The sequence below is a fragment of the Hyla sarda genome, chromosome 3 (genome assembly GCF_029499605.1).
Source record: "Hyla sarda isolate aHylSar1 chromosome 3, aHylSar1.hap1, whole genome shotgun sequence".
In the NCBI taxonomy this organism is placed as follows: domain Eukaryota; kingdom Metazoa; phylum Chordata; class Amphibia; order Anura; family Hylidae; genus Hyla; species Hyla sarda.
The window spans coordinates 217,506,039-217,522,220 of NC_079191.1; the positions used below are offsets into that span (position 1 = coordinate 217,506,039).

A 16,182-nucleotide genomic window follows, 5' to 3' on the forward strand; every position below is an offset into this window, starting at 1 on the left:
ATTCATAATGAAATTTGCTAAATGCGTGATTATAAATTTTAACTAACTTCTTTCCTATTGGTTGCTAAGAATGTTGCTAACCTTTGACAACTGTATTTGCATCCTTCTCATTGGCCCACAAGCTAAAAGATGGGAGGGATCAGTGTCTTCTGGAAGTGCCGATATTCGCATATTCACCTTCTTTGGACCACAAGCTGGAAGCAGGGAGGGATGATCACTTTTTATTTACACAAGAAGAAAAAAACGAATATTCGTCATGGGGATCAAAAGTTTGGGCACCCCAGGTAAAAATTTGTATTAATGTGCATAAAGAAGCCAAGGAAAGATGGAAAAGTCTCCAAAAGGCATCAAATTACAGATTAGACATTCTTATACTATGTCAACAAAAGTTAGATTTTATTTCCATCATTTACACTTTCAAAATAACAGAAAACAAAAAAAAAATGGTGTCTGCAAAAGTTTGAGTACCCTGCAGAGTTAATATCTTGTACTGCCCCCTTTGGCAAGTATCACAACTTGTAAACGCTTTTTGTAGCCAGCCAAGAGTCTTTCAATTCTTATTTGAGGTATCTTTGCCCATTCTTCCTTACAAAAGTCTTCCTGTTCTTTGAGATTTCTGGGCTGTCTGTCACGCACTGCTCTTTTAAGGTTCTCCATAGATTTTCATTTATGTTGAGGTCAGGAGATTGTGAAGGCCATGGCAAAACCTTCAGTTTACGCCGCTTGATGTAATCCCCCGTGGATTTCGAGGTGTGTTTAGGATCATTATCCATTTGTAGAAGCCATCCTCTCTTTAACTTCAGCTTTTTCACAGATGGCATCAAGTTAGCATCCAAAATTTGCTGAAATGTTATTGAATAATTTTTCCTTCTACTTATGAGATGTTCCCTGTGCCGCTGGCTGCAATACAACCCCAAAGCATGATTGATCCACCCCCATGCTTAACATTTGGACAGAGGTTCTTTTAATTAAATTCTCTTCCCCTTCTTCTCCAAACGTACCTTTGCTCATTCCGGCCAAAAAGTTAAATTTTAACCTCATCGGTCCACAGAACTTGTTTCCAAAATGCATCAGGCTTGTCTATATGTTCATTTGCAAAGTTCAAACGCTGATTTTTGTGGTGAGGACGTAGAAGAGGTTTTCTTCTGCTGACTCTTCCATGAAGACCATATTTGTACAAATATCTCTTTATAGTGGAATAGTGTACCACAACTCCAGTGTCTGCCAGATCTTTCTGGAGGTATTGTGGAGTCAAACGTGGGTTTTGAATTGGTTTTCTCACAATCCTGCGAGCTGTTCTGTCTGATATGTTTTTGGTCTTCCAGATCTTGCTTTAACTTCCGCTGTTCCTGATTACTGCCATTTCTTAATTGCATTCCGAACAGAAGATATTGTTATCTGAAAACGTTTTGCTATCTTCTTATAGCCTTCTCCAGCTTTGTGAGTGTCAACTATTTTCAGTTTCAGATTTCTAGACAACTGCTTAGAAGAACCCATGGTGCTGATTGTTGGGGCAAGGTCAGATGAGTCTGGGCATTTAAAAACTTTGAGATTGACATCACCTGGTCTTCCCAGATGATGATTGAGAACAATCCATGACACTGGCAGGTCTCAGCTTTGCAAAGGGGGCAGTGCATGCTAAAAATTCTGAAGGGTGCCCAAACTTTTGCAGACGCCATTTTTTTTGTTTTCTGTTATTTTGAAAGTGTACATGATGGACATAAAATCTAACTTTTGTTGACATATAAGAATTGTCTAATCTGTAATTTGTTGCCTTTTGGAGATTTTCCCATCTTTCCTTGGTTTCTTTATGCACATTAATTAATTTATATATAAAATTTTTTACTGCGGTGCCCAAACTTTTGATCCCCACTGTATTTAGCTATATTCTAAATATCAGCAAAATCGCAAAGTGCCGATATTTGCGATAAAAAATTTGCTTTTCGAATATTCGTGCTCAACACTAGTTATAATGTAAGGATGGGGCACTATAAGCCACAATAATCGGGCAGTCTGCAAATATCTTTCTAGAGTGGCATTATCTTTTTTATACATTTATATTATTAATTTTCAGTATAAATAGTATTCTGAAAATTGTACTGCATAAGGCTCCACCTGCAATCCATCTATACATTTTTGTCTAGTGGTAAAGTAACACTTTAAAGCGGTATTCCAGGAATTTTTTTAATTTGATTATGCTACAGGGGCTATGAAGTTAGTGTACAGTAGTTCATAATATAGTGTCTGTACCTGTGTGTGACGGTTTTCTCACAATTCTTATGTGATTTCCCCCCCCCCCCCCCCCAATATTCATTTTTAACAGCATACAAAATGACTGCTGTCTCAGGTTTTTCCCAGGTTGAAATGCGGCTGAGACCTGACATCATTAGTCAGCTGATGACAGGGAGCCTGTCTGTTTCAATGGGTGGAGCGAATGCTTGGTGGGAGAGAGATCAATCTGCAACTAATTCTATTTTTGCAACTTTTAAATGGATGCAGCTCATTTATGTTTCAATGGGTGGGGTGGATGATGTGTGGGAGGGAGGAACAGGGAATTATGGAATTTGTAGGCAAAGAAGGAAACTCAAACAGGAAATACCAGTTCACAAAAACATAGCCACAGTGTTATGGTTATCTCACAACATAGCCATTTAGCCCCAAGACAAGCGCAGATCCTTCCTAAGCATGTCCATTACTGTTTGGCAGGTATGTACTAAAATCACCTTATGGTAATAACCCCTTTAATATGGAAATGACTCAAACCAATCTGTATATAAGTGAGTAAATAATCAATATTAAAAAGCTTTATATATGATCAATACCCGTAAAACATCTTCAGAACCCTCCACAGAGAAACAGTCCATGCAAACATGTATATAGCCAACCCAGAAGTACTCTAATAACGTATAGCGAAATCCCAATCCCACACAATCAAATACATTCTATGGATCTAAGACACTGTCACCTTATTACCTGGGCAGTGTGTGGAACCCTGAATACTCAAAAATATCCTGTGAACATGCCTAGTTATATGCAGGGCCAGACTGGGGACATAAACCAGCTCTGGAAATATTTGCACATCAGCCCCACAGCATTGCGTCATTGAAGCAACCGCTGGCCACAGTGGGGGAGGGGGCATTTGATTTGCCAGGCTTCTGTAGGAGGGTTCTGTGTAAGCTGTGCCATGATATCACACAAGGTGAAAGGTTGCAGCCACAGCGCAGCTTGCAGAAAGTCTGGCATTTGATTTGCCCGGCTTCTGGAAGAGAATTTTGTTGTGGCTGTGCCCTAAAGTCAAAGTACGGAGCCACAACATACAAGATGGAAAACTGGTAAATCAAATACACGGCTTCAGCTACACAGGCTCTAAATACTACAGCCCATGAGGTAAGCCTGGACTTTGATTTCTCCGAGGCTTCTGTTCCATAATGTTGCGGTCTTGATGCTGTGCCCTCTGACTCAAACTTTATGTCAAAGAGCACAGCAACAAGTGTACAACACGACAGACTTAATATTAATAAATTGTGGAGCACCATAAGGAAAATTTTGGACCAAAACAGATTATTTCTGTTATTACAGTACATTGCCCCACCCACCTTAAAAAAATAGTTTTGTAGAGGATTTTATGACACATACTAGGCAGATTACTTAAAAAATGCTCTGCAGCCAACCCAAAACTACTAGTTTTGGGCCAGCTGCAGAGCACTGGGCTGTTTCAAGGTATGCTGGGAGTTGTAGTAAGCTTTTAACTAACTAGCTCTGCAGACTGGGCAGTGACAGAAGGGGACGGGGCAGAGCTGTCACCTGAGCAGTAGGTGTCAGGTCCTACTCTTTGCGATACTTGCGGTTTATCATTAATAATAAATATGTATATATAAAAAACAAACAATAGCAGCAAGCAAACCCCTCTACCAAGAGGGTGCAGACAGTTTGTACAGGACTGGGTCCAAAGTCCCAATAAGGATCCAAAGCAACCAGCCCCCCCTCACATAACAATACTTCTCACTTTTTCCCCAGCAGCCCCCCCCCCCCTCACATAACAGTACTCCACTTACTCCCCAGCCCCTACATAACTATATACAACTTACTCCCCAGTCCCCCCCCTTATGACAGGACCCAACATACTCCCCCCCCTCCATAACAGGACCCTACATACTCCTCAGCCCCCCACATAACAGGACTACCACACAGGGGAGGTGAGGAAATGGGAATAAGCTTGATAGCACAGAAAGAAGCTCTTTTTTTTTTTTCTTTTTTTTTTTATCTAATAAGATATATTACAAAGTTTCTTATACAGTGATCCCTCAATTTACAATTGTCTCAACATACAATATTTTCAACATACAATGGTCTTTTCTGGACCATTGTAACTTGAAACCAGACTCAACATGAAATGCTACGGACAGTCCAGATCTGCAAAACGTGCCAATACCCGGAAGAACTGACCAATCAGAATGGACATTTCACTGGTAAAACCCCTTTATTCCTGAATTGCATGCACTGATTGTATGCCTGGTAGCGTCCCCTACAGTACAGGGAGGTACTACATGTCCTGTACTACTCTTTACCTGTGCCTGGGATAGCTGTTCCAGGTGGGGGCAGCTCCATGTTACTTTTTTAGGACACTGTGTGTACTCTACAGGACCCTGGTCAAGTGACCTCTGTAGGGGGCATAAAACAGATCTGCTTTGTAGCCTGTTATTTGGGGGTAGTATCACTCTATTGAGTGGACAGTTATGTAACTAGAGCTGTTAAGTTGGTTATTTAACTTGAGGTTTTATATTTTATTTAAATTAATTGGTGCTAAAGTAAAAAAAAAAAGCACAAAAGGGGTAGTACCATTCTTTGATCTGATTGTAAAACAAAAAAACTTTATTGCTCAACAAGTACTAACAGCTACTAACATCATACTCCATATCAATCTACCCCCTAACTTTTTGGAGGCTGTTTTAAGCATTCCTAAATGGGCACTGTCAGATTAAAAAACTTATTACATGTTGTACATGTTGGCAAAACATACATTTTCATATTATACTTCATAAGAAAATGTTATTTCCTTTAGATAGAAATCATCATGGCTTATAAACAGACACCATACCATCCAGGACATAATCCTATCTGGCTGCTGCAGCATCATCTTTGTCCAAGCTGAAGCCCAGGTCTGCCACGGTTTATAGTCCGGCAATAAAACTGATACAGTTCAAAAATGAATCGACCAGAGTCACTATCTCACTCTGTTCAGCTCATTCAAATTAATGGGGTGCAGTGCGGGTCTGGCAGGGAGACGGCAGCAACCGTTTTTTGAAATTCCTCCGTGGCGGCGGCCATATTGCACAGTTGTGGTGTGAATGCACCCTTAGCCATGTTCACAAGAATCTTACCACCTCACTTTCAGCATCCCTGGGCTAGAGTGCAGGCTTCATGTTTTTCCATGTTTCCATGTTTCTAATGGCTCTAAAGGGTGAAAGTAATTATTTGATGAAAATATTGGCATTCTTGCATTTTTGTATTGTTCTCTTTAACATAAATTTGTCACATGAAAAATCGAATATGAACCTGTCCCTTCTTGACAGGTAGAACAGCTAGCCCTATTTATATCCCAAATTGCACGCTGTTCATTAGCTTTGTAATTGGGAACACTCACTGCTCTTGCGTCACAGTGCAAATCAACAGTGTGTTCGTGGGCTTTGGATAAGGTTAAGCAGAGTCCCACCAGTCAACAAGTAACTAAGCGAGGAATTATAGCACAGAGGCTCTAGAACCCATAGGGCACTGGGCCTCTCCTCTTTGATACTAGTGAATAAGAGTGAATTTTTCTACAAAATCTGAACATGGGCACAGTAGCAGGTATTCACTGTATTATTTGAATAATTTTGTATTATTTTGTTATATAGCACCCTTGGTTCCAGAAAGCTTTACATTTGATGAGTTAAAATACGTGAGACAAACACAGGTACAGTAAACATGGCACATAGGAAATAAACCGATGTAAAGGGAAGGTGGGCACTGCCCCTATGGGCTCACTATCTACAAGGGGAGGGGAGGAAAACAGTAGGTGAGGGAGACAGCTGGTCATCTATGAGAAGTTAGGGAAGAAGCCGTTTCCAGGCCTTATTTGCAGGGTTATTGTAGGTCATAGGCTTGCTTGTAGAGGTGAGTCTTCAGATTGTTTTTGAAGGTCTTACAGGTGGGTGAGAGCTGGATGTGTCTTCTATAGCGTACTGCTTAGCACCATTGGCGGTTTATAATTGATTTTCAATTAATTTATAACCTTGCATTTAGTGATTTTATGGCTACATTGTTTTGTAATAAACTTTACACTTTTGGACTTTTGGTATACAACTGCTATGTGAGGGCACTAAAGGGCCACTTTGTTGGTGTTAACTTAGATGTACTATTGTTATGTGGGCACAAAGGGGGCACTAATAATATGAAGAGGACATTAAGAAGGCATTTTACTTAGAAAGGGGCACTAAGGGAACTTTCTTACTGATAGGGCACTGAGAGGGGCACCATATTGTGTACAAGGTTACTATTACTGTGTTTGGCCATTATTAAGTTATGGAAGCGTTTCATTGGAAATTCCACAGGAATTTACTACACATTAGGTTCAATGGGATTATGCTGTCTCAATCAGACAGCTGAATTTCCGCCTTGGAAATTCAGCTCTTTGCAAAAATATGTGTGGTTGTATGAGACATTGCTTCTTACGAGACAAGTAAGAATTTTTAACAGAACCATTTTGGGCACATAAATGGTATTAAATAGCATTTACTAATAATTTTTGTGGGCATAACCTTTTTTCCTTTTTCTTTCTACCTTACAGTAAAGGTAACATATTTTGTATATACTGAGTTTAAATGCATCAATATATATATATATATATATATATATATATATATATATATATATATTAGTATTTTTGCACAATATATTTTTTTTCATACAAAATTTTATTTCACGCACAGCCTAATATACAGAGAGCCATGGCAGGTCTGGGGACCTATAGTCAGGCCCTCAACTGCCATAACAACCACTGGCACCTGTGATGGCCTTCACAGGTTGTGTATTACTGGTGCTTACTGCAGGACCTGCCCACAGGTCCTGCTCGAGCAGTCATCTCGGAAGCAGGAAGTAGACAAATTGGGGGACCAGTGGAGGACTGGGGCTAGGTAAGCACACACACACACACACACACACATATATATATATATATATATATATATATAGTTCCCACATGTTCCTGCAGGACTTGAGCCCTTTATACATATATATATATATTATATATTTAATTATTGCAAAATGCTGAATAACTCATTAAGTAGTTTATTACTGAGCAGATATATCTCAGCCTAGGATGTCTAACTGAGAAGAATATTGGGGAAATTTATCAAAACCTAAGGATAGGCTGACCAGTTGCCCATAGCAACCAATCAGACTTCTTTTATTTTTCAGAGGCCTTTTAAAAATAAAAGAAGCTATTTGATTGGTTGCTATGGGCAACTCCATGACTCTTCTTCTGCACAAGGTGTGATAAATCCCCCCTCCCCCCCCCCCCTTAGTTATACATTTGGCATTGTCAGATGGTATGTCTTTTAGGACAACATTTATTGAGCAATATTTGAAAGTATTTACTGTGCATTCTATGATTATTTGGCATTAAACTAAATGGCTGGATTTAGTAATATATTGGAGTACAAACTAGATTTCCTAACTTGTTTTTGTAATGGACATATTATAATGGGATGTTGTCATGGACAGCTACTCTCTGTCTCTCTTATTCTTTGAGACAACATGATTTGAAAGAGGAGGGAGAGAAGTGCACCAGATTTTTGGCACAATAAGTCTTATTTATCTTGTCCACTGTCCTGTCATTTCTGATATACCTCTATCCAATCCATATTTATTTTTAATATACAGAGGCTGTTAAAATACTAAATGGATCCTTGACTCATTTGGTTACTCTTCACTCCATGGGTTTCCATACTTCATGTAGGGCTCTTTGCCAATTAGAAACCATAGCATATAAATTAGTTATAATAGACAGCAGCCAAACAATCCAAATCCCATTTTTCTTAATTAACGCAAAAAACTTTTTCTGAATAAATGCAGCATAATTATTGCTATAACAGTTATATGTTTTCCTGCAGAACAACGTGTTTCTGAATTTGCAGCAGTATTTCGATTTAAGTAAAGCAGAACACAAATGTCTCATTTTGAGTTGAAGTTTCATGTGGCATTGCAAGCAACCCAATAAATCCAAGATAGTAAATCCTCCCCCTTCCCCCACATCTTGTTAGAGCTGCATGCATTCTGGGTAAGCTTCAAAGCAGTTATTATGTTTGCACAATTCAGCCATGCTTATATTAACCCATTAACGCACATAAAAGACAATCACAAAAAGAAAGTAGTTCATCTGTAATGGAGAATTACGCATTTTTCCTTTTTCGATATACATGAGTATATCAAAATAGGTTATGACATCAGTGCATTAGAAAAAAGATGATTTATTTTGTATATTTATGTACAGAATTGTAAATATATTCTTCTCTGCAAAACAAAGCCTATATTTTGCCATTTAGAATGAATGTGTATTATGTTAACAAACAAATCATTTAAACTATTATGTCAGTTACTAGCACTTAAAAAGGAAAGTGGATGGGTACTCACCTGCCTTGCTTATACACCTCAGGTACGCCTCTTGTTTGTAGATGAACTCTGCTCTCAGCACACACACTCGATGTCCAAAGAACAAATAAAGTGCAGATCTCAACAAAGCTGGTAGTCAGCATGATACCTTCAAAACTATGTCCCAAAAATAGTCCTCAGAGGAAACACTGAATTTTGTTTTTACTTTAAGACACTGGTGGGTCATCTCATTATTAGAAGGATGTTTACCCATACAGAAAGGAAACGCCACTCAGTATTTAATCTGGATGCAAGGGAAAGCAATTTCCACTAAACCTATAAATCCATCTACGTCAGATGGCTGGGATTTTCTGGCTGCGGTGAATTCACGTCTCTTTCAGAACTGCTTTTATGCTTGCTGCTTAAGGCAATGTAGAACATTTTTAAAATGGAAGTTGTGGAGCAGAGATCATTTGCAGAAAGCTTTAACTGAGCAGCAGTCTGATAATAACCTCCAGAAATCAGTCAGTTATAATAAATGTCTCCAGAGAGGCTTGTTTAATATCCCTTCATAAAGCATATCAATGGAACTGATTCCCAAAAAAAGCAGCATGGAAAGAAACAAATTCTAATACTGTACAAAATCATATTCTAGCTATACATTAGTCCAACTGTTATGGGTAAAAATTGTGGATAGTATTATAATATAGTCTAAAATTATTGCACCAAATTTTTACCAAAAAAGCTAATTTGAAAAGCAGCCCAAAAATGGGTTTTTGTATCTGCTGTTCCAAATAGGAACAGGATAAATACTTAAATAATTAAGCAATATGCAATTAACACAATAAACCAGCTAGGAGGAGTGTATAACCCCCCCTTCAAACAACAAATACATGTTAAGTATGCAGCAATTAAATTGTATTCGGCGGGAATACTTGTGCTACTTAAAGGGTTACTCCGGCGCTAAGACATCTTATCCCCTATCTAAAGGAAATAGGATAAGATGCCTGATCGCGGGGGTCTGCTGGGGACCCCTGTGATCTTCCATGCCGCACCCCGTTAGAATCAGCCCCCGGAGCGTGCTCGCTCTGGGTCTGATTACTGGCGATCAAGGGGGTGGAGCATAGTGACATCATGGCTCCACCCCCATGTGACATAACGCTCTGGGGGCTGATTCTAATGGGGTGCGGCATGGAAGATCACGGTGGTCCCCTGCGGCGGGACCCCCGCGATTAGGCATCTTATCCCTTATGCTTTGAATAGGGGACAAGATGTCTTAGCGCCGGAGTACCCCTTTAAGGACTAAGAGAAAGAAGTCAGGGCAACTAGGTTATAAGGAGGGTCAGATTCCAGTGTGGGGCCACCCAACAAGGGTGTGACAGGTAGAGCTGGTTAGTGCAGTTAGTTTAACCCTCTTGCCACTAATTTAATTGCTCATGACACATGTTAAACCTATTTTTCTTGACTCTCATACTCATTAGAAAACAGATTATTTGCTATATCTATCATCATAAATTATTGTTATAGAATAATTTGGGCAGGACTCAAGTCCTGCAGGAATTTGTAGGAACTGTGTTCCTGCACTTTTTCCACAGCAGGAACACCATTCCTATTAGCAGGAGTCCTGCAGGACCAGCCCTTGAGTGGAATTCCCACACTTTTTTCATGAACTCGACCCCTGAATTTGGGTCACTTTAGTCCTTATGTCTGTGGAATTTTTTAATGTAACATTAAAAGTTATGTTTAATTATGCACATTCCTCTTTGTTATGATAATCTTCATTAGGTACATGCCCCCAGTAGGTAGGTAACCCATGTTTGGTAGATTCCTCCAGTAGGTAATCTCCCATTAGGTAGGTAATCCCCCATTAGGTAGATGCCCCCAGTAGGTATAGATAGATAGATAGATAGTACCTAGTGGCAAATACGACCCTGACAACATGTCTCATAATAAGCAATGCAAATAAAGGATGGAAACTAACTAATCGTCTGTTCCAGTCAGGACAGTCCGTAATGTCTGATTAAGGTGTTTGGAGAGGACCAAGAATGAGCTTGACTGATACAGTCTAGAAAACCCCTGGCTAGCTCCACTCATCATGTAGCACTGGATCTTGTAGATTCAGCTCTAATACCTTCAGATGCTTTCCTATTCATGACAGAATAGGTATATTCCACCACAGATCTAACCCATCTAGAAAGAGATGCCTTTAAGGAAACCTCCCCTTGTTTGGGACTTGGAATGCATAAATAAGGCCTCTGACTTTACAAATGACTCAGTTCTTTTCACATAGGCTAGCACAGTCTTCTTGACATTCAGAGGTTAAAGGTTTTGCTGAGCCTCTCCTGATCAAGGTTGAATTCTGACCAAAAAATGTCTTGATGGATCTTGTGCAGAGAATAAGACAACCTTGACTCAAAGGTAAGGATCCCTAACAGAAAATGCTGGCAACTTTCCCATATGCCCACCAAGAGCAGAGGCTGCCAATTCTAGCACATGATTGAGATAGGGGAGGTTAACTTCTTGCTGGCACCAGGCACCAGGCTCTGAACCTCTTGGTACTTCTAGAGTATGCTTTAAGAATAGACCATCTGCGTGATGGAATGATAGTGCTAATAAGATTTTTCAAGAGGCCTCTGGTCCTAGGGGTCAACTTATCATCTTCTAAGTCGTCAAGATGAGCTTCTACAGGTTCGAATGAAACATCCGCTGTTGAAACAACTGTAATGTCCCAGCACAGGATATAACCTTGTACAGTACTTGGCCCTGTCAGGTTGAGTCCCTCCTTGTCCTAGGGGTTCTCCTGTAGTGTCTCCCCCAGTATTGAAGCTAGTATTACTGTGTATAGTCAGTATAATGTTATGTACTATGGGGGATATTTATCAAAGGATTTATGTGTTTTTTTTCCGGTATCTTTGGCGCAATGCTTTGGCGCAGTGTCTTTTTGCGCCAAAGTTTGGCGCATTTTTTCCACTGTCATTTTTACAACTTTGATTTTTACTTTGGTCAGTAATTCATCATTTGTGCCAATCGATCTCTGGCTCAATTTTGCGCCTTTAGGTTTTTTCATGGTTTTTACATGGAGTACGCTTTGTACACTTAGCAATGTCAGAAAATGTAAAGGTGTCAAAATACATAAAAAAAAATGTTTTGTGAAAGCATCGACACCTCCGGGGCTGCGCAATACTATCCTGCGACATAGTTGTCTCTGAGGGACCTTCACCCTTCGTTGAGCCAGCATTGGATATGGCCACACAGGTTCAGGAAACATAAGCACTAAAGTAACCAAAAAAAAAAAACACTCAAGTTAAAAATAAAATCCATTTCACATGGTGGCTATAAACCCCACAAAGAAAATAATTTATGTCGCTTGCTGATATACTGCAGGAGGGACTCCGAAATGGCTGCTCTACAGGGTAAAATATGCTGTCTTCTGTGGTGGTAAGTTCTGTGTAAAAGGCGCTGTGAACAGCTGATTTCAACATTTGCACCAAAAAAATTTGGTGCATGTCCATAAAAACCAAAGTGAAAAAAACGGGTAAAAATAAACTGTCAACAGGCAAAATTGATAAATACCCCCCTATGTGTATAAAGTACAGTGGTCCCTCAACATACGATGGTAATTAGTTTCAAATGAACGATCGTTAGTTGAAACCATCATATGTTACGTTCACGCCGTTCACCGTATGGGATGATTAACATTATATTTTAATAGTTTGGATATTTACGCACACGGCGATACTAAATATGTTTATTAAAAAAAATGTTTTACACTTTTTGGGGGTAAAATGGGGAAAAGGGACAATTTAAATTTTTATTGGGGGGGGGGATTTTTCCCTTTTTTTACTTTTATTTTTAACTTTTTTTAAACTTTTTTTCACACTGTAATAGTCCCCATAGGGGACTATTTATAGCAATCATTTGATTGCTAATACTGTTCAGGTCATAGCACTGATCAGTGTTATCGGCTATCTTCTGCTCTGGTCTGCTCAATCTCAGACCAGAGCAGAAGACGCCGTAGAGCGACGGAGGCAGGTGAGGGGACCTCCGTCCGCCATTACAGACGATCGGATCGCTGCGGCAGCACTGCGGGCGATCCGATCATGCATTTTTATGACCGCACTCCCACAGATGCCGTGATCTGTATTGATCACAGCATCTGAGGGGTTAATGGCAGACATCCGCACATTCGCGGATGTCGGCCATTACCAGTGGGTCCCCGGCTGCTATCAGCAGCCGGGAACTGCCGCGCATGACCCGAGCATCGCTCCGATGCTCGCAGTCATGTACAGGAAGTAAATGTATGTCCTGGTGCATTAAGTACCACCGCAACAGGACCTATATTTACATCCTGTGTCGTTAAGGGGTTAATCAAAAACATATCATTGGTAGCCAGATCTTAAATAAATCCACACCAAAAGGGTTGAGAGTAAACATTAAACAGGTATTTCAGGCCAAGTTACCTGTATTTTCTTGGTTTAATCAAATAGATAGCATTTATAGACAGGTTTTACATAAATCCACATAAAAACATTGAGCATGAATGTGGAATAGGCATTTCAGGCCAAATTAGCTGTATTTTCTGGTTTTACACAAGCATATAGCATTTGTAACCAGGTATCACATAAATCCTCATTAAAGGCATTGAGAGTGAACATAGTAAAGACGATTCAGGCCAAGTCACCTGTGTTTTCTGGGTTTAATCAAATATATAGCATTTGTAGACAGGTATTACATGAATCCACAATACACGTGTTGAGAGTGAACATGAAATAGGCATTTCAGGCCTAGTTACATGTATTTTCTGAGTTTAATCAAACATATAAGTGGTTAAGTGCTGACTATCATGGGTTTACTAAAGATAGAATTTGTCAAACCAACCTAATTTTTGCAAAAGCGTTTGATACTGTCCTTCATAGATGTCTGATAGGTAAGTTAAGGCCTTTGGGTTTGGAAATTTTAGTCTGTAACTGGATTGAAAACTGGCTTGAGGACCGTACTCAGAGATTGGTGGTCAATGATTCGTACTCTGATTTGTCCCCGGTTGTTAAGGGTGTACCCCAAGGTTCAGTACTGGGCCCACTCTTGTTAAATTTATTTATTATTGATATAGAGTATGGGATTAACAGCTCTGTTTCTATGTTTGCAGATGACACCAAGCTTTGTAGCACAGTACAGTCAATAGAGGATGTGCATAAGTTACAAGATGACTTGGATAGACTGTGTCTGGGCATCCACTTGGCAAATGAGGTTCAATGTGGATAAATGTAAAAGTCAGAACCCGTGGGGTTAAACGGTTCTGACAGTTCTCTTTGTTTTGTTTTGCTTTCAGCTTCATGGACTGGTCAGCTGAACTTGTGTAGAGCACCTGGTATGGGCCTAGAATACAGAAATGGCAAATCGCCAAAACAGGAGAAGCATCAGAGAGCGGAGCCAATAGGTCAAATATGCCAGAAATTCGAGATACAATACAAACGCTAGCTAGGAGTAGGAGCTCTTTCACAGGCGAGGTATGAGAGAGCACCCATTCCTAGCTTGCGCTTGTATTGTATCTTGAATTTATGGCATATTTGACCTATTAACTCCGCTCTCTGACTTTTCTCCTGTTTTCTGTGATTTGCCATTTCTGTAATCTCTTGTTATTGACTCGGCTTGTGGACTGTGACTTATTGTGTGTATATGTTTAGTTATTATTTCTGTTAGTGTGTGTAATTCCATACAGTGTCCCAACCTCCATCTAGTTTATTTTGTTGACGTTTGACTCTCTGCACGTATTCAGGCAGGGACTGTCACCGTGGTTGTGGACCTGTCACCTAGGGCGGGTACACATGTAAGCAGGGCAAGTAGGAGCAGGTGAGTTTAGGGCTTCACTCTTCCCTGCCCATATGTGACATTTTCGCAGGCCACATACCTGCATTTGCTAAGATGGAAGCAATGACGACTTTATGGATAAAGTAAGCAGAGTCCAGCGCAGTATCAAAGCAATGCGTGAAGTTTATTCAGCAATCAGCCAACATTGAGAACAGGTACCTGTTCTCCATGTTGGCTGATTGCTGAATAAACTTCACGCATTGCTTTGATACCGCACTGGACTATGCTTACTTTATCAATTTGTTCCAAGAAACCTGGGTCCGGCCCTGTCCGTATTGCAGTGTGGACGGGAGGGTGAGCTGTACCGATAAGCTTTTGTGAAACCCAATGACGACTTTAGTAGAGCAAATGCAGGGATTAACACAGGGGTCCTCAAACTACGCCCGCGGCCCGCCAAGGACATTTATCCGGTCCACCTGCCACCACTGCCTAAGGACATCCCTGTGTCCCGAAAGATGTTTTAAGTAAACAGTGATGCCCTGGTTACCTCTCTGCTGCCCTGCATTCACTTTAAAAACGCAGGGGCCGCCGGGAGGTAGTGCATGCAGAGATGTCACTGACGTCCCGTGCGTGCGCCCATAGCAACGCAGCGTGGAGGAGTGGAGCAGCGAGCAGGACGTGCACTGGCTAGCTTGGTAAGTGTTACCAGCGGCACGTCAGCTTCGGTGCTCCGACCACCACTCCTCCGGTCCGGCCATAGCAGTAAGTCCCGGGACCGGAGGAGCCTTGTGGACGGAGCACTGAAGTGGAGCAGTACACAGGCATACAGCCTCCAGCCATACATTGTATGGCTGGAGGCTGTATGTCTGTGGGGGAACATACTGCACCTAATGTGGGGGAACTATACTGCACCTAATGTGGGGGAACTATACTGCACCTAATGTGGAGAACTATACTGCACCTAATGTGGGGAACTATACTGCACCTAATGTGGGGGAATTATACTGCACCTAATGTGGGGAAACAATACTACCAACCTAATGTGGGGGAACTATACTGCACCTAATGTAGGGAACTATGCTACCAACCTAATGTGGGGAACTATACTGCATCTAATGTGGGGAACTATACTGCACCTAATGTGGGGGAACTATACTGCACCTAATGTAGGGAACTATGCTGCCAACCTAATGTGGGGAACTATACTGCATCTAATGTGGGGAACTATACTGCACCTAATGTGGGGGAACTATACTGCACCTAATGTAGGGAACTATGCTGCCAACCTAATGTGGGGAACTATACTGCATCTAATGTGGGGAACTATACTGCACCTAATGTGGGGAACTATACTGCACCTAATGTGGGGAACTATACTGCCAACCTAATGTGGGGGGAACTATGCTGCCAACCTAATGTGCGGGGAACTGTGCTGCTTACTTATGTACTTAAAGGGGTAGTCCATTAATAAGATATATAAGTGTGCATAGGAATTTGTTCATAGTTTTTTTTTTAACTGGCCCTCCAACGGTCTGAGGGACAGTGAACTGGCCCCCTGTTTAAAAAGTTTGAGGACCCCTGGTTTAACACATTTAGTTCAGTTTCTTGCTGAGAGGGTTCAAGCTCAGGAAACAGGAAGTGGTCAGTCCTCCAGCTGTTTCGAGTGAACCGAAAATAAATGTTCCTGACCACTTTTCTAGTGGCTGAAAGAGATTTGCTGTGTTCAGGGAGAGTTGTAAGCTGTAT

At 40.8% G+C, this 16,182-nt stretch overlaps 1 protein-coding gene across 2 annotated transcripts in view; it reads right to left on the reverse strand.

Annotated features, from left to right (window-relative positions):
- GABRR1 (gamma-aminobutyric acid type A receptor subunit rho1) overlaps positions 1-8,951 on the reverse strand; it is a 136,237-nt gene extending 127,286 nt beyond the window's left edge. For both annotated transcript variants that reach the window (XM_056566097.1, XM_056566096.1), the window contains exon 1: positions 8,671-8,951. In XM_056566097.1, the coding sequence (XP_056422072.1) occupies positions 8,671-8,792 (122 nt within the window). In that variant the 5' untranslated portion in view covers positions 8,793-8,951. The remainder of the gene's footprint in view (positions 1-8,670) is intronic.
- Between the last annotated feature and the right edge of the window lie 7,231 nt (positions 8,952-16,182).